The sequence below is a fragment of the Rhinolophus sinicus genome, linkage group LG02 (assembly GCF_036562045.2).
Source record: "Rhinolophus sinicus isolate RSC01 linkage group LG02, ASM3656204v1, whole genome shotgun sequence".
Classification (NCBI taxonomy): domain Eukaryota; kingdom Metazoa; phylum Chordata; class Mammalia; order Chiroptera; family Rhinolophidae; genus Rhinolophus; species Rhinolophus sinicus.
The window spans coordinates 6,155,793-6,175,060 of NC_133752.1; the positions used below are offsets into that span (position 1 = coordinate 6,155,793).

The window sequence follows — 19,268 nt, forward strand, 5'->3', positions numbered from 1 at the left end:
TAGGAAGAAGGATGCAGCGGGGGAGTTATTAATAAAAAGAAAAAGAAGATGGTTATCCTTAGACCAGGACAACTTCTTTATAGGGAGACAGGTATGGCAAGGGTTTCATCATGCGGATTGCCTCTTCTTTCTTAGGGGGATGGAGAGGGCCCATGTGACAGATTACACTGCTGGTGCTTGACCAGAAAATGTCAGACTGGTTGATTCAGATTCTGTTTCTGGGAGACATTGAAACTGTAATTCAATCAGGTATGAAATCTAGGTTTGGCATCATGGGCTTTAGCCCAAGTGATGCAGTTTGGAGCCTGTGGTTGTCTCTTTACCAGCCCTAAATTCCTCAAACTCCCTATACTTACAAGCTCCTCCTAGGAGAAATTCCTTCCTGCTCAGGATTCTTTTAAACCACTAAACTAGTGAGGGAATCAGAGTTAAATCTAAGGTGTCAAATTCTCAATTGTTAGTAAAATTACATAGATTTCAGGTGTACAATTCTGTATTATATCACCTATAAATCCCAATTGTTAGTAAAGTTACATAGATTTCAGGTGTACAATTCTGTATTACATCATCTATAAATCCCATTGTGTGTTCATCACCCAGAGTCAGTTCTCCTTCCATCACCATATATTCGATCCCCCTTACCCTCATCTCCCACCCCCCACCCCCCACCCCCCTTACCCTCTGGCAACCACTAAACTATTGTCTGTGTCTATGAGTTTCTGCTTCTCATTTGTTTGTCTTGTTCTTTTGTTATTTTTGGTTTATATACCACATATCAGTGAAATCACATGGTTCTCTGCTTTTTCTGTCTGACTTATTTCGCTCAGCATTACACTCTCAAGATCCATCCATGTTGTCACAAATGGTCCTATTTCATCTTTTCTTACCGCCGAATAGTATTCCATTGTGTATATATACCACAACTTCTTTATCCATTCATCTATCGAAGGACATTTTGGTTGTTTCCATGTCTTGGCCACCGTAAACAAAGCTGCAATGAACACTGGAGCACACGTGCAATAAATTAAAAAAAAAAAAAAACTAGGCTAATATAAAAAAAATGAATATATGTATTTGTACCATTAACTCTATGCATGACATTAAATATACAGCAGGCTTATTTCCTGTTATATAACTTTTTCCCACTTGTTATCTAGCAGGAAATTGGTATATGAGACATTAGGATACCTACTCAGTCAGGGAGCCTATATCCCTGATGGATGTAAACAAAACAAAATCTATTTTAAAGCACCCCTTCATCAGTTTATTCTTTGGGTTACTTTTAATGGTGATTAACTATTTCATCTGCTTTTGTTTACTAGGGAGCTTATCTCTTTAGCATTTATTTCAAACAGGTTGGTCAGCTGATGGGGAATTTTTATCAAACAGAACTGACAGGGCCATGGGTTAATTTTTGCCCTGGAAAGAAATGACTGACGATGCATTTACTCCGAGGTGCTATCGAACATCTCACAGGTAGATTGGAAACAACAGGATATTTACAGAGGCAATCATGAACTCTGCAAATGATGGGAGAAATTGAAAACTATGTATAGTAGCTCAAATTATAACTAAACGATTTATTTAGCTTGATGCTAAGTCACAGTTAGGCACATGGAAAGTGGGTGTAATTAGGTCTGCGGCCCATTGGGTATCATGTTGAGTTTCCATCTATAAACTGATAAATAATGCAGCAATTGGATACTGGAATTGTCATGCGATGATGACACACAGAGTGAGCCCTTTGATGCAAACCCTTGTGCAAATGAATCAGGAACATGGTTGACTTGCTTGAAATTAAATGCAGTTGATATAGAGCCTAAGATTGGATTTTGTCCTCTTTTGATATGTACATTATATGTATATCATATGTATATATATTTTCTTGTGGTAAAAAATATATATAACATACATTTTAAACATTTTTAAGTGTAGAATTTAGGAATATTAACTACATTCAAAATGTGATACATCTGTCACCACTGTCTATTTCTAAAACTTTGTCATTACCCAAGCAGAAACTTTGTACTTATTAAACAGTAAGGCTTCCCTCTCTAGCCTCTGATAACCTCTGATTTACCTTTTGTCTCTATGAATTTGCCCATTCTAGCTAGATATTCCTTATAATTGGAATCATACAATATCCGTCCTTTTGTGTCTGGTTTATTTCAGTTAGCATAATGTATTCAAGATGCAAGCATGTTACAGGATGGGTCAGAATGCCATTCCTTTTCACGGATGGCTACTATTTCATTGTATTCAGGAAAACTGAATATCTTTATCCAGATAATGTCTCAAAAATTGTATTTGTTTGCCAGTGGGTTGGATTTGTATGAATGTTTATCTTTAGAGGAACAAAAACATCTCACCGACTTTGAATGTGTTGGCCTTGACTTTCATTGTGGGCAGTAATATCTAAAGGGCTGTTCTATTACCAATACTGAGTTTGGTATTCACAGACCATTTGCATGTGTCCACAAAGAGTGTGTTAAAAGAGCAATGAATGCACGTGTAGTGTGTGTCCGTGTGCCGGCTGTGCCACAGACTTTATGGTGTACAAGAATTCCTTAAATAAAGTCTTATCCCCATTTAACATACAGGCCAACTGACCCTCTGAAATGATTAATCAAATTCATTCGGTGTTACCCACATTTTAAGTGAAAATGTCAAGATTTGAAACCCAGTTTTCTTACTGGGAAGCAGATAAACAGATAAATAGAAAAAAAAATGTAAATCACAGCTGAATTGGATACTTGGAAGTGCAAATTAGAACTAGGTACAATCTTTAATTGTGTGGAAAATGCAAATTGCTGCTAAAGATAGAACTTCCAAATTACAGAAAGTGGAAGTGGAATCTGCCATGCATTCTTTTTCCACGGCTGTGTACAGCTTTTAATATGCACTGTTAAATGTCTCAAACATTCTTTCATGTTTGACAAATTACCTAAAAGGTTCTGTAGGTCTGCAAAGGTGTGTGCCTACATCAGACTACGTTTTCCAAGCTAACCCCAGTCCACAGTTTGTTGTAAGTGGATTTTTTTCTCATATGGTTTGGATGGGCTGTAACAAAAGACAGTGAAAGCAACATGGTATACATGTCTTCATTCTATTTATAGGACAAAAGATTTATGAAAAATCATTGAATCACCATTGCCTGTGATCAAATGATTGGACTGAATATAGTCAAATGCTCTAGGTCAAAATAGTTGAAATTACATAGCAGGCCCAAGGATTAATAATAATGATAGCTTTCATTAGAATAATGGACTCATGAAAGCTTACACCTACATTAACCTCCCTTTTAAGTATGACCGACTATCCATTAGGTGGGCGTTCTCTCCATTTTATTGTCAAGGAACAACCAAATATGGTAGCGAGTCTCCAAAGGGGGCCCCCAGGGAACCACACGTCCTATTACTCAGCTCTCATGTATGTCTTTTCCGCACTGAATCTGGGCTGGTCCTTTCGAAACAATAGAATGAAGCAGAAGTTTCTTTATGTAACCTTTGCAACTTCTGCTTTGCTCTTTTGAAACACTCACTCTGGGGAAAGCCAACAACCATATTCAAAATCTCATTAATAGAGTTGACCCTAAGTCTGCCATACTGTGAGGAAGCCCAACTTGAGCACATGCAAAGGGAAAGAGAGAATGATGCCTCTCAGGAAATGCCTAGGTAGCCCTCAGGTATTTCAGTCATCCTAAGTAAGCATCAAACATCCAACCCAGTCCAGCCTTCTGACAACTAAAGTCTTAACCACTATCCAACAACAACCAGGTGAAAACCCAAAGCAAGGCTGGCCTCACTGTTCCCAGCCCCGCCAGAACTATGAAAGATCATGGATTGTTGCATTAAACCACTAAGTTTTGGGGTAGTTTGTTACACAGCCATGGGTAACTGGAACACCAGGTCTATCTAGCTTTTATTGTTGTTCCCATGGCACTAAAAACACTAGTAAATGAGGAATGTAACTTCTATCCACTGGGTATCTGCTACACACAAAGAGTTGTGTGAGTCATTGGTTCTTATCTGGGGAGTGACAAGTGATTAGATGACAAATATACAGTATGGAAAGTATTAGGAAGTAAGTTCTCAGTTCTTATCTTGAGTCTGCAATTGACTAGCTATGTAAGCATGACGAGGGATGTTATTCTCCAGGCCTCACATCCTTCTTCCATAAAATAAGATGACTGGCTTCAATAATTTTTAAGCTATCTTTCAACTCTATTAACGTGTAGATATCAACTGAACTTGTTCCTCGGGTCATTGGATAAGTTAAAAAAGATTTAATTTATTATTAATGTACATACAAAGATACATACAAACACACACACACACACATTCGTGTGTTAGAAAAATCTTGAACTAGACAAACTAAAATGTTGACAGTGATTATCTCTGAATGATCTTACTTGTAGGATCTTGTTATCCCACGTGTATTCCCTGGGTGGCTAAAAGACATGCATTTCGTTTGTTTTCAAGAGAGAGTATAAAAAGTGAGTATAAGCTGAGATGAATGGCTAGAAAGTAGGCTTGGCTTTGTATTAGTTATCTATGTGTAACAAACTGCCACAGACTTAGCAGCTTAAACCAGTATCCATCATCCCAGTCTGCATGGGACAGGAATCCAGGCAAGCCCTAGCTTTGCCTGAGCTCACTGGACAGCAATGAAGGTTTCCACCAGACTGCTTTCTCATCTGGAGTTTTGGGCCTTCTTCCAAGCTCACAGGGTGCTGGAAAAATTGAGGTCTTTGCAACTGTAAGACGGTGAGCTTTGCTTTCTTGGTGGATGTTGGCCAAAGGCTTCTCTCAGCACTACTGGCCACTGCAGTCCCTCGCTACTTGGCCCCTCCTAAGCATCTCACAACACAGCAGATGACTTCTTCAAATCAGAAGGAGATTCTCTCTGCAGGCTGCTCCGTTAGTCTTATATAACATAGCATGCTTTTGACCCTTGAACAACATGGGTTTGAACTGTGCGGTCCACTTATATGTGGACTTTTATTTCAAAAAATGTTATAACTGTGTTTTCTCGTCCTTATGATTTTCTTAATAACATTTTCTTGTCTCTGGGTTACTTTATTGTAAGAATACAGTATATAATACTCATGACATACAAAATACATGTTAAGTGACTGTTTATGGCTTCCAGTCAACAGTAGGCTTTAGTAGTTACGTTTTTGGGGAGTCAAAAGTTATATGTAGATTTTTCTACCGTGCAGGGGGTCAGCGCCCCTAAACCTGCATTGTTCAAGGGTCACCCGTAGTCACATCCCATCACCTTTGCCATATATGTGTAAAGTAACCTAGTCAAGAGAATAAGCATCCCATCTTATTTACAAGTCCTGTCCACATTTAATGGGAGAGAATTATATAGGGTGTGCACACCAGGGCTGGGAACCTTGAGGGGTCTTTCGTGAATTCTGCCTACTATAGTCTTGTGGCTGATATTTGCCTTAAGTTCCTGATTTCTGGTTTTACCTGCTTTGTGCTCTAGCTCCTTCCATGAGCAGATGTGTTGGAGAAGTAGTTCTCTTTTGTGTTGAAAGGCAGTGTAGCGTGGAGGTGAAGCATGCTAGCCATGAAGACCCACTGCCCAGGACATGGAGCTCGCTGTCCCATTTACTAGACATGAGACTTTGGGGAAATTACTTCATATCTCTGTGCCTTGGATTCCACATTCGAAAAGCAAGGTGAATAGTAGGACTTGCCTCCTAGGTTGATGTGAAGGTTACAAGAGATAATACACATTTAGCTTTCAGCAAATACTCACTATCATCCCATTACCCCCTAGAGGATGACTTCGGTTATTAAAGCGGGGTTACTTTTCCATATTAGAAGACTGTTTATACAACTATGATCTCATCTTTGTACATTGTCCACTAGCCATGTAATACTCATAGAATCCCTGTGAAAAGGCATCATTTATCCTGTTGTCCAGAAAGGTACCAGAAGTTCAGAGAGGTAAGACAATTGCCCAAGGTCACACAGCTATGGCAAAGGCTGAGCTATACCTTTAAGTTTGGATCTTCAAATCCGAGGCCAGGGCTGTCTACTGTGCCAGTGTGAGAAGGTGGTATGAGACTTGTTCTTCCCTACACCCTGAGGTAGAACTCATATGCATGGGAGGAAGCTAGAAGGATGCAGGTTTAGGTACAGGAAGTATGAATTTTAATAGACAGTTTAGAGATATAATGGGTTGCCTTGAAGAATATGGATTCTCCATTAGCGCAGTATTTAGGAAGCGGTTGAATAGTATGGCAGAGTGGAACCACCTTGGGCATTAGAATGACTCATTTAGCTACTAAATATTTGTACCTCCTATGAGAAGCATCATTTCATTTTCTGGGGATATGATGGTAAGCAGAAACATGGAGCTTAGATTGAATATTTCCCTAGGGATTCATAAGGATTCAATAAGACAGTACAATGTAAAATGCTAGCAGTGTGTGGTCCAGAGAAGGTTTTCCCAGGAAACCAGACAGATCACAAGGATGGGATATAGTAAAAAGGCTTTTCACATCAGACTGACAACTGGACTAAAGTTATGGTTCAATCCACAAACAAGTACTTCCTATCTGCCATGTGCCAGGCACTGCACTAGGTGCCAGGTGTTGCAATTAAGAGGAAGAAACATTCATCTATTGGCTCTAAATAAAATACTTGTCAAACAACACAGATACAATACCCTATAACATAAGTAAGATGGAGCAATGCCTTCATATTTATGGGAACCAGAAAGACTTCATGAAGGTGGAGTTGACGTTTAATATCTATCTATTAATACTTAGTTGACAGTCTAATAAGCCAAAAAAGAAACTACTCCTTGGTAAGAAATGTATCTACTATTGTATTTAGCATTTTTGTGGGTTAGCCAATAAAACAGACTTATTTCCTACTGTCTCTTGTTTAATTGGAAGAATTATGATAACCTTGTGGGTTGGTCACATTATCCATCTAAAATTCAGAGAGAATAAGATATTCATGCAGGTTGACTGTCTTTGATCAGGTGCGCTAGAAGCAAAGCCTGAGATGCGATCCTTATATTCTTGGGCGAGTCATTTGCTGAGATTACAGAAGAAAAGAGGAAGGCAGAGAGGGGCACAGGATAAGGGAGGGGAAGAAACAGCAAAAGTGTGGTTTCAGGAGAGCTCTGGCCTCAGCCTGACCCACGAGCAGCGTTGGAGCCTGGGTTCTACTATAGAGGTTGTCCTGCCGAGGCCAGGAGGCTGGGCTGCGACCCCACAACCCCAACCACCCTCCATCTCAGATCACTCAGTCATTAGTCACAGGCAACCCCAAGGAAAGTGGAGAACATGGCAGGCCTAACTTCCCGGGTACCTCCAGGTAAGGCAGCTAAGAGAAATTCTACTACAGAATTTCTACTATTTTCTACAGAAAATAGTAGAGGGTGAGCCAGTAGATGTCAACTTTTGTGGTGTGTGTGTGGCGAGGAGGGGGTGGCAGGAGAGCACGTCCCTGGTGAATAGGATCTGGATGGGACACTAACAGCAATGGCTACAGTCTCCTAGGTGGGAAGCAGATGGGGAAACTAAGGCAATGGGTGCCAGCGGTCTTGTTCAAAACCAGTTTGGTCTGTCTCCCACAGTCCTAAACATTCTTAACCACTAAGCCACATACCCGATGAGCTCCTAGTTTGGACCTATCTTATCTCATCAATTTTCCCACAAAACAGAGTTAAGTAAATATCAGCCCATTTAGATTGAGGAGACGGAGATTCTGAGAATGTGGCCTAAAGCTGCACGGCCAATGGTCAACCCATGGAATTGGGATCTACACCCAGGTGTCCTGGCTCTAATTGCTTTTTCTCTCAGGGTACCTCACTGGGTCATTGGGGGAAACAGAGTCAAGACCTTGGCATCAGGGTGAACGGAAGAACCAAGGCCACGTCCCACATCATGTCCTACAGTCAAGCCACCCAATCAGAGTGTCTGTAGCTTGGTATTCACTCCATATTGGGGATTTGGAGAGCTCCGTTGTGTTGCTCTGGTCTTTAGCTCAAGCTCAGATTTCCTCCGTGAACTTTGGTCAGTGAGGACCATGCGTTGTCATGTGCCTGTTGTATCACATCTCAGCCAGTCTTTTGTGTGAAGACCATCTGGTATCACTCTGAGCATCCTGGAAGCCCATCATTTCCCTTACGGGCTCTGCCTAATACATGCTTAGGCAACACTTCTTCCTCCCCTTCCCCACGACTGCATGGACTGAAAAGTAGCCAGGCAAGGATGTGGGGACTGAATCTCTGTTGTAACAATCCGTGGCTCTGCCATCATGCACGGACCTTTGATGTCTGAGTTTGAGTTTCTGCCTCTGTAAAATTAGTGCTATGGCATTTCCTATTTAGAATTGCCATGTGGATTAGAAGCAGCATATTTAAAATGCCAAGCACATAACTGGTGTGCAATAAATGATAGTTTTTTTTATGTGACAGACACACCTGCATAGCAGACAGAGATGCACGGGTGCCTGCTAAGTAAGCTCCCGGCACTTGGAAAATAGATGTCAAGGCCCCAAGTGTCTGACACCTAGTGAGTTCTCAGTGTGTTTAACCCATTCACATGCCCTGTAGACCAGTCTTTTGGCTGAAGGTCCCCTGCGTCCTTCCCCTGCCCATCACCACTATCTCAATTCCTCAAGCCCTCCTTGCCCAGAATGCCATGCTCTCGTTGCATCCATTGCCCTTTGTGTCCCAGCTCCAGAGCACATCCTCCAGGAAGCCTCCCTGTGGGAAGAGGAGGGTCCCTGAGGCCCATCAATTAAGTGAGCTGGGTCATACTCTTCCTTTGGGAAGATGCTTTATCTGTTACTGCTCCTAACTAATGGCATTTTGAGTGACATCTCTGTCATCTCTCACCTGTTTACGATCTTCAATGCTAGTATTCCCCGTCTCCACGACAACTACCCCGCCAGCCTGAGTCATAGTCCTCTCTTTCTTCTAAAGTAATGAGGGCAGGTCCATGTGTCGATTTGCTATACCTCTGTTTCCCCGTCTCTATAACGGGGCTAGTTGATTCCTCCCAGGGATATTCCTGAATTAAATGAGAGCAGACTGCCCGGGCCAGTTCACAAGGTTAAAAAATGCCATTGCCCTAACCTTCCTAGACCCTCTGTGTTTTTTTATTTAAACCCAGAACAGTTAGGTTGGTGCAAAAGTAATTGAGGTTTAAAAGGTTAAAAATAATAATTATTAGTTCTTGTTACATTTTCTTTTACACTCCTGAGGGCTTAATAACATGCTAAGCACAGAGTAGGGGCTCAAAAGAAAAATACAATTTTAATGACTATCTGAACAGTTGGCCGTGGTCTCTGATTCCACCCCTGTAAGTAGCAGGCATCCTGGGCATTGGGCTCTTCTGCCCTATTTCTCCCTTTAGTCTCCCAGGATATGAAGAAAAGGGACCCTATGCTCAGAGATACATCATCATTCTTGCTGAACTAGAAACATTTCAGACTGTGAGCTGGTAACCAGTGTTGACAGTTCAGTACTGTCTGATTCCTGGAGGAAGGGGCTGTCCTGACTCAGAAGCATCAAGTAGCAATAAATATTCTAAATGCAAAAGCTGAGGCTCTGCTCAGCTGCTCTCAGCTCCTCTCCAAAGGCCCCAGGGTTGCCCCTGGGCCTGGGCTGGTTGGGGCAGGAGCCTCACTCCCTCCAGTTGGCATCTTTTTATTTGTGAATAGAATCAGTGTTAGGTGTGTTTGGGGAGGGCCCAGGTGCCCATCTGGCTCCTGAGTCATGGTGTTTGGCTCCTATGAAGGTGGTATAGCTCACCTGCAGGGCTTCCTCTGAATTGGACAGTGTTCAGATGAGCTCTAAGTGCCTGGGCTAGGTCTGGAGTGATGGGTTCTTAGTCCTTGTACCTTCCAAATGGCAGGCTGGAATTGAACCATAGGTGGAAAGATAGATGTAGCCACTAGGACCCCAATCCTTTGCCCATGGTAGACATCCATGAATACATCCTTAGTCAAGACCCTGAATCCCTAAATGAACAATTACTGAATTTACACTCACTGATTATTTTACAGTGGACCACCCCCCATCATCAACGGTGCCAGCCCCAGCAGCTGGACCATGTCCCTAGTGCTTGCTCCTTCCTTCCTCCATTCCTACCCACCACCTCTTGCCCCAACTGTCAATGCCTCGAGCGTACCATCCCCATGAGGCCACAGGCATTCATCGGGGTTTTGCAAAGACCATCCTCTTGGGAGTCAGAAAACTCGCATTGGAGTCTCTGCTCAGCCACCAAGTACTTGGGTGGCCTAGGAAACTCGATTTAACCTTTCTGGGCCTCCCGTTTCTTCAGCTCTTCAATGGGGGTGATAAAAGCAAGATCCAGCGTTGCTGCAGAGGGAAGCACTCTGCAGCTTGCAACCTACCGTGTCAAGGGCAAGGCTGCTACGAGGACTTCTGCCATGCCCTCTGGGGAGCTGTTTGTTAATGACAACCTTAATGGGTTCTGAGGAGGAAGAGTGTCAATGCAGGGCCTGGGGTGGGGCGTGGGCCATGCTAAGGTCAGGCTGGGCTGCAGCTGCTGAAACAGGACCAAGGTGACTCACTTCCCTGATAGCACTGCTGAGAAGAATGCAGGCTCATTCTTGTCTCTTTCCTCCAGCTCAGGCACACCCCTTGGGATGGAAGACCTTTGGCACCAGGGAAGGGATCTGTCAGGTTAAGCAGACAAGAACTGTTTCTGAGGCTGCGCCTTTCCTTTTGAGTTGGGAAAGAGTTGGGTAGAAAACAAAAACAAAAACAGAAAAACAACCCCAAACCTGGGCTTCAGCTCTATGTGGACTCTGAGCTCTGGCTTAGAGTCAATACGAACTTGAGGAGTTCCTTATCGTCTTCGTGCTGATTTCCTCTGCTTTGAACTTGCCATAATAATTCCCGCTTCCTAAGGTTGCTTGGGGAAAAATTTCAATGAGCTCTTGTACGTAGACGGTCAATAATGTCCATTTCACTCCTCTGCCTTAAGTACAAAGTATGTCAGGGAACGGCGTTATTTCACTTGTTTGTATTTTTCATTTTACCATAATGAATATGCTTTGATTTCATCAGAAAAAAAAATAATCCAATTTATTTAATCCTGCAAAAGGCTGACTGAAGAAAGACAGCATGAGGAACCTGAGGCTCCTCCAACAATCCAGCCTCTCACGGGCAGAAGGGAAACTGAACTCGGCCTCTCACTTGTAGGCACAGGTACCTGTACTTCTCTGTGCTCTGTGCTTTTCTCCTTTTGACTTGAACGCTGGGGACTTTAAATTTTCTTCCACCTTCAGGACTCCAAACTCAGAGCTGATTTTTAAACATGTACATATCTATGTCTCAAAGCCTAGGGAATATATGTATATCAATGCATATTGAGCTCTCAGGAAATAGATAGACAGGAACCCAAGCAAAAGCCTACCCCTTTACTCAGCTTTTCACAGAATCTACAAGATAGGGACACATACATTTTCAATTCCTCTTTTCTATTCTAAGTGGATCTGCAGAGATCCATTGCCACCTGGGGCAAAGTACACAGTCCCAAGGTCATTCTTAAGGCCAATGCTTTAATCCCCTTTATTGCACGATTAGTGTGCCTTTATTGTAGGTTTTGCCCATTGCAGAGGTCAGAAATATATGCAAGCACTCTGATGCAAAGATGCATGGCAGGGAACCTCTTGCTTAGTTAGTAACTATGTCCCCAGGCTTAATATTGCTTTGTCCACTTTGAGTTTACATGGGGTTAACTCACACCCAGGCACCTGAAGTCAGGAGTGGGTGAAACTGCCTCCTCCAAGAATAGTAGGGGATCTCAGTGAAGATAAATCTTACAATGCAAGTGAAAAAGAAATCTGATGACCACAGCAAGACATTAAAAATTAAAAAGAGCAATGAAGAAAGGAGAGGGGGAAAAACAAACATAATAGCCATGAAATTTTTTTTTTCTTTTTTTTTTTTTTTAAGTAACAAACGAATATAGATTCTCCAATGAGAGCAATACAGACAGCTATTTTGAGTTGGGGGCAAGTTAATTATATTCCAAAAGATAGCGTCTCCAGAATTTGTTTTGTTTTGTTTGCAGTGAAATCTTTTAGTTCCTTCATATAGAGACATATTACACAATGTTAACAACCATGAAAAACAATACAAAATGCCCTCAATTTAACAAGTAGAAAAATATAACTAGTATATATGGCAATTGTGAATCTAATACTGTACAGAAGTAATTTATGGATTTTACAAATAAATTATAGCTTAAATGCCCTTTTAAAATTCTCTTTTTCCCCCCTAGATGTACACCAGAACTTACAAGAGGAAAGGTTCCCAGCCTAGCTTACTGCCAGTCAGTGCCAGTCGAATGTTCTGCCGACAAGCTCGAAGAATTTCTTATTTGGCTCGTGAAAATACTCGTGCAGTTTGTGGAGGAGTTTGGGGTCCACGTGGGGGTGCGCGCGGCCCTTGGACTCGTGCAAGCAGCGGTCCCGGCCGCTGTCCCGCAGGCAGTAAAAGCCCTTGGTCTTGTTGAAGTAGAAGTTCGAGGCGTTGATCTGCGGCGACAGCTTCAGGAACCTCTCGACCTTCTGGATCTCGGGGAAAGGGTCCCTGATGAGGCGGTCGCCGTCCACGATGTGAATGTGGCGCCGCGGGAAGAAGCGCAGCCAGTTGCGCATGTGCACGTGGTAGAGGCTGCGGTTGAGCGCCTTGTAGTCCACGTTGAACCGGCCGTCGCGCACCAGGAACTGCTCGATGGACGGGTAGGGCTTGCGCTTCTGCAGGTGGTTGTACAGCACTTGCGTGTAGTCGGACAGCACGCGCTCCGACGGGTCGCGCAGGATGAGCAGCAGCCGGATGGCCGGGTTCATGCTGTGGACGCGCGCAGGCACTTTGGGCGACGTGAAGTACGCGGGGGTCTTCTCCACCGTGAGCTGGTGCGGGACGGACAGGGGCATCTGGCTGAGGTACCAGCCCAGGCCCTGGCTGTAGTGCTCCTCCCAGTCGAAGAAGTGGACCTCGTTCTCCGCGGCAGCCACGTCGGGGTGCAGGCTGAGCATCTCCAGCAGCGCGCGGGTGCCGCCCTTGCGCACCCCGATGATGATGGTCTGCGGCAGCTGCTGGGCCGAGCCGTTGGCGGCCGCGCCGTCGGGGCCCTTGTCCTGGAGGGGGGCCGCTTTCTGCACAAGTTCCTGCTGGCCCGGCTCAGCCCCTGCAGAGGCGGCGGGACGGGAAGGCACGAGCTGCAACTGGGCCGCCAGCAGCACCGCGCCCAGGAGTAGCGCGGCCATGCCGGACACCACGCTGGCTTCACTGGGCCGGACGTCGCTGGGTCATGAAGCGCTGCCGCAGGAAATGCCTCCTGATCAGTGGCACATGGGTGTCACGGGCTGCCAATTACTAGGAAACAAAGAGGGGACAATATTAACCCCAAATCCACACAGACTTAATGGAGCTGATAACTCTGCAGTCTTGGGAAGGCCTTCGCCTCCCTGCGGCTCTCTGTTCTTGATACTACAGAGCAGGGGATGGCAAACAGCTTCTGTGCAGGGCCGGGCAGTAATGTTTCAGGCTTCGCAGGACATGCCGTCTCTATGCCAACTCCAACCACGCTTGCTGTTCTGCTCTAAAGCAGCCACAGACAATACACAAAGGAATGAGGGTGTGTGGTTGTGTCTCAAAACTTTATTTGTGAACACGGAAATCTGTATTTCATAGAATTTCATGCATTGTTAAATATTTTTTTCTTTTTCAACAATTTATGTTTAGTTCTCTGCACAAAATCAGAGATTTGGCCCCACAGCTGTAGTTTACCAAACTCTGCTATTAGGTTGGTGCAAAAGTAACTGCAGTTTAAAAGGTTAAAATCGCAAAAACCTCAATTACGTTTGCACCGACCTAATATATAGAAAAGTGTGGGAAAGCTCTTTTAGATCTCAGCAAACATCACTGGAATATTTACTAAGTACCCGCCAACCCCAGGCAGAGAGGCAGGTGAACCTATATGGAAGATTGATTGTTTAGTCCCAATTCTTCACCCGTCCCTTCATCCAATTCTTGCCATGGCTCCATTGTGGGAGAGTGTGTTTACCGACAATGTGATTTGGGTTTGGCCAATGGCATGTGGACAGAACTGACAATGTGCCAGTTGCCAGCCTAGGCATTAAGAGGTCTTGTGTGTTACTACTTGCCTTCTTGCACTTTCGCCATCACCATGAAAATAATGTGTCCTGGCCAGCCACTGGTCCCAGGAGAAAGATAAGCGAGGTGCAGCAGAATCACCCCACAAGACCACTGTTTGCAGCACAGTCATCCCCATTCATGAGTGACAATGCATCCTTGTGGTCTGTAGCCATTGAGTTTTGGTGTGTCTTGTATTTCAGCACAAAATTGGGAAAGGTTAACTGATGCCACCTGACCACAGGTATCGGCATGATGTATGTTAAGATTTTGTTTAGGCAGGGCACTGGGAGGGCATATGCTCATTTGGTTTGCCTGAAACAATTTGGAATGGCTTCACAGTAGGGGAAATACTTGCAGTGGGGCTAGAGGGATAAACAGTTGAGGTTACTGGAAAGAGCAAAAAGTCTGCATGCATGCAAAGCCTTACTATTTATAAAGTGGTCTTGCTGTCTGCTCAGTCAGTTGTCACCACAACCCTACAGCATAAGGTTGGAAGGCAGGACAGTTATAGATGAGAGCCTGGCCCAAGGACACAAAAATTCAGTCCATTTCAAAATTCAGAGCCCGGATTCAAAACTCTAAACTCAGGGCTCTCTTTCCAAACACTGCCTCCTTTATACCTTTTCTTCTCTACCCATCTGAGATTTATCACATTTAGGCAATTGAGACCCTCTAAGACACAGGCCCTGCCGGGCAGGATGGCATGGCGTCCCCAAAGGCAGACCGTCATGGTTAATGTTTTTAGGGAGCTGATAAACACAGTCTGTGTCTGACCCTCTCCCAGAAAGAGGCGGTGGGGAGCTGTCTTTTAAGTAATCTCTACGTAAACACACTTAGCGATGGGTTGGAGACAGGTCAGGTTTGGGGACTGTGGGACTTAGAGAGCCGATAAAAATGTTCTCCACTAAGAGGGCCCATCATCGTCTTTACACCAGGCTTAAAATTCACTTAATTAGTTTAAAACTTGTCCAGAATGTGGAAGCAAAGAACCACATCCAGGGTTTCCATTTTTGTGATCAAAGCAACTGATCTACCTCCTTCAGATCTCAACTACATTAGCTGTTTGGAAAAATATGTATGAAAGAACAAGGAATTAAAAAGCTGTAAATCTTTAGAGGATTGCAGATGCTGGAGAAGGCACTTGCAAGATCAGCTGGCATAATTGTTTAGGAAAAAAAAAGAAAATGTTTAAGGAGCATTGGCCAAACAAGATGTGGTTCAGGGTTGGTTCTACTGATTGGATGAGCTCAATTGAATGGGCCATTTGCTTTAGTCAAGTGAACGTTTCAGTATGTTTCAGGCAAATTTCATTTCCTTCTCAACTGCCCATGTGAGTTGACTGAATGGACCAGCTATGCTTGCCTTTCATGCGTGTGTGTGTGTACATGTGCATGCTTGTACGGGTTTGTGCATGAGTGTGCATATGGGTGCATGTGTGCACGTGTACAGGGGTTTTGGGGGGGTGAAGTGAGAGAGAGAATAGCTACTCCACACTGTATCCTACCTCCTTTGTGGTGACAGTTGCTGTCTCCACCTTACAGCTCTGTATTCAGACTCAGCAAACAACTACAGGCCCCGTCCTCCCACAGGTACCTGGTCGAGTCAGAGGCCGGGTCTGAAAGGCATATTGTCTGACTATTCTTCCCACTCTATTATGAGCACCCTGGTTAGCACACTGCATGTCTGAGCTCTTTTACCTCCGGGGGAATTACCAGCAGTCAGCAGAGGGAGGAGACTGAATATAGGTTGTCCTTTCCATAAAAATAAACAAAAATAAACTGGGCATTTAGTGGTGCAAAAGCTCCTCGTTTCTACTTGAGAACTTTCTAAAAATGCATTTACCTACTCTAAATCTGCTACATTCCAAATGTATTTGAGGTATATGAAAAAAATAAAAAGCTTAGCTAATGTCTCTTACACACACATGCCATATATATCTGTATATATACATTTAAAGAGAGAGACAGAGAGAGCTATACAGATATATATATAGCAGGTGCATGTATGAAACTTATTATTACCATTTTGTAGATGAGGAAACTTTACCCAAGTTATATATATTTATATATGTACATATATCTATCTATATCTATATCTATATCTATATCTATATCTATATCTATATCTATATCTATATCTATCTATCTATCTATCTATCTATCTATCTATCTATCTATATGTATCATACACACACACTGGCCATTCAGAGCCAACTTCTTCCTGTGATAGTTGGATAATTTGATTTTCTAAGTGGCATAGCCAGAATTTCTGAGCCTTTTAGTAATACTCTCAGAAAAGAAACAACCTCTAAGCTCAGGTGAACCTATAAACAGGACACCTGAGCCACAGGGATTTTGACAATGGGATTGTGACCATCAAAGTGAGAGTCGAGTCCCTGCCTTTCATTTTACAGGTGAGGAGGCCCCGAGATGACCTGCCCAAGGTGACATAGAGAATCCAGGCCTAGAACTTGCGGCTCCCGAATTCCGGCTCCATACTCTGCCTGCTATACTGCGGTCTCCCTGGCGTGTGGTCTTAACATAAACTAATGACAATGTTTTTGGCCTCCTAAAGAAGAAAGCTGCCCTTCCCCCAAATCTACCCTGCAGTGAAAACCCACTGGCCACCAACGCCTGAATCAGCTGCCATGCAGGGTACATACAGCACAGGGCCAACTCATTCACCTCTTCTATTCAGTAGAAGAGTCGAAAGAATTACACAGGCTATGGAGCCAGGAATCCCCTCTCCGGTTTTGACTTCAAAGTGGCTTAACCTCTCCTAGCCTTGGTTTCTTCATCTGTAAAACAGCAATAATTGCAACCCACTGCAAATGGTTACTTTGAGACTGAAATGGCATAAGGTGTATCAATAAGCACTGGCCAACAGAAATATAATGTGACCCACATATGTCCTTTTGTCACTCATCAAACAAGTATTTATTGAATGTATGCCACATCGCTAACATTTTAGCTAAAGCATGAGATGAATTCCCCATTTTCACCAATGCTTTCTCCCCTCCATAACACCAACTACAGCGCCTTCCCCTCACAGCAGTTATACAGCAGGTGAGTTGTATAAATAAAAATGTAACACACAGTTTTACTACATGCTCAGAAAAAGTCAAGTCTTCACAGGCAATCAGGAGATGTGCATGAAGGTAAGTGACGGTAACCCCTCCCAAAAATGACAGCAACTATTTATTTAGACGTCTCTGGTGCTTAGTCAAATCATGTATTATTATTAATTTTATCATAAATGTTAAAATGACTCACACATGCACTTTAACATTTTCCAGGAGCCACACTAAAAACACACACAAATATTTTATGTCACCTACTACATCTAAAATGTCATCACTCCAACACATAAGTCACTACATAAAAATAACAGGATATTTAAAAATTTTTGTATGAAGTCCTCAAAATCCGGGATATATTAATTTACTCTTCTAGCACATCTCAAGGCTGCATGCGGCTTATGGCAAGTGAGGTGAGCAGCACAGAGATAGAGACCACTGAGCAGAGTTTTAATTCTTAACCTGAACGCTCTTGGAGTATGAAAACGCTCTCTTACAAGCAAGTCCCCCTACTCTACTCACAAATCAGGAGCTTCCTAAACAGGAGAAGGACCAGGAGGGAAATCTGAACTTGCAGACAGCACAGAGATGAATCCATCACTCTCTGTCTCTGGAAGCAAACCAGGTAACACTGAACAAACGGAACCTTCTGAAGGTCTGGAGTCCTGAGCCGGCAAGGTCGCGGACAGAGTACTGGGCAGCCATGTCCCTCGCCAGAAGCAATGATGGCGGTTGTCATCTGTGTCACTTGCTTGCTACAGAGCAGACACTAGGCTGCCAACTTTGCTCATATGGCCCCTGTGATGCTCGCTGAGAGTCCTCAAGAGAACTGATACCATTACAAGAATGTAAGGCTTAAGAGAAATGAAGTGGTTTATCCAGAAAGTTCAAGGCAGAACCAGGATTCAAACTCAGTCTGGGCAGGCAAAGCCTGGCTTCTGGCTTAACTCCTTGGCGATGCTGAGTTAGTGTACCAGTCGGTACTGGACTCCTTGCTGTGGGCCGCTGGTCCTACTGACCCTTCACGCCTGCCACTGGTTCTTTGACGAGGGGCAGGATGTCTTGGAAAGCCCCAGACTTGCTAAGATGAGCAAACTGAACCTCTCCTTCCCTCTGTAGATGAGTTAAGAGGCCCCAAAGAGAGATCCAGACCCCTCTCTGTTTTCTCCCCTTTATCAGGGAGGCTGTTTTCATTTTGCAGTGATAAACAAGCCTTGAGTTTCAAGAACTCAAAAGACCAGTCTTTCCCATCAGCAACACTAGGCTTCCTTGAGCCCCACCATGAAGATGTAGACTACATGCCAGGTATGGGAAACACAAGGGAGGGGCCATGGGATGTTCCAGGCGGAGGTTCCTTTGCAGTTGGAATAAATCCAAACTCCTTTCCAGGTCCAGAAGGCCCCTGGCATGGGACCCGCCTTTCTGCTAGCCTCCCTGACCTTTCTTTTCCTTTGGACACGCCCAGCTCATGCCAGCTCTGGGCCTTGGCTGCTCCCGCCCTCTTTCCAGGACGCCAGGCCTCAGGCTTTCTGAGGCTGGCTGTTTCTCGTCATTCAGATTTTATTTCAAGCACCGTCTTTCCTTGTAACAGGAGCCCGCCCGCTCCATTTTAATCACTTTCTTTCACATCATCCCGCTTTATATTCCGCATATACTCTCCAAAGTTATATTTGCTTGTTGCTGACAATGTCAATTCAGAGCCCCCTCGCCAGTATCCTGTCTCTCTCTGCTGCACCCCCCAGGGCCTGGCATGATTTCCAGTACAGACTAGGAGCTAGAGATCCTATTTGCAGAGTGGACTTGTCGAATGTATAACAGTTGGAAGGTAGGCAAATGGCTGAAGGTACTGAGAAAGAATTTTAATTCAATAGAAAGACAGACTCAACAGTTTGTCTGTGAAAAAGAGCACCTCAAAATGTAGTTTTCCATCCATCTCTTGAGAGTCAGGCAGAAACCAGATGTTGAAAGGGGGGGAGGGGCTCAAAATTTCTCAGGGTAATAGGACAAGGTTACC

General features: G+C 43.9%; 1 protein-coding gene across 3 annotated transcripts in view; it reads right to left on the reverse strand.

Moving 5' to 3' along the window:
* Positions 1 to 11,409: 11,409 nt before the first annotated feature.
* HS3ST1 (heparan sulfate-glucosamine 3-sulfotransferase 1) overlaps positions 11,410 to 19,268 on the reverse strand; it is a 30,728-nt gene continuing 22,869 nt past the window's right edge. For all 3 annotated transcript variants that reach the window (XM_019740863.2, XM_074321403.1, XM_074321401.1), the window contains exon 2: positions 11,410 to 13,395. In XM_019740863.2, the coding sequence (XP_019596422.1) occupies positions 12,348 to 13,286 (939 nt within the window). In that variant the 5' untranslated portion in view covers positions 13,287 to 13,395 and the 3' untranslated portion in view covers positions 11,410 to 12,347. The remainder of the gene's footprint in view (positions 13,396 to 19,268) is intronic.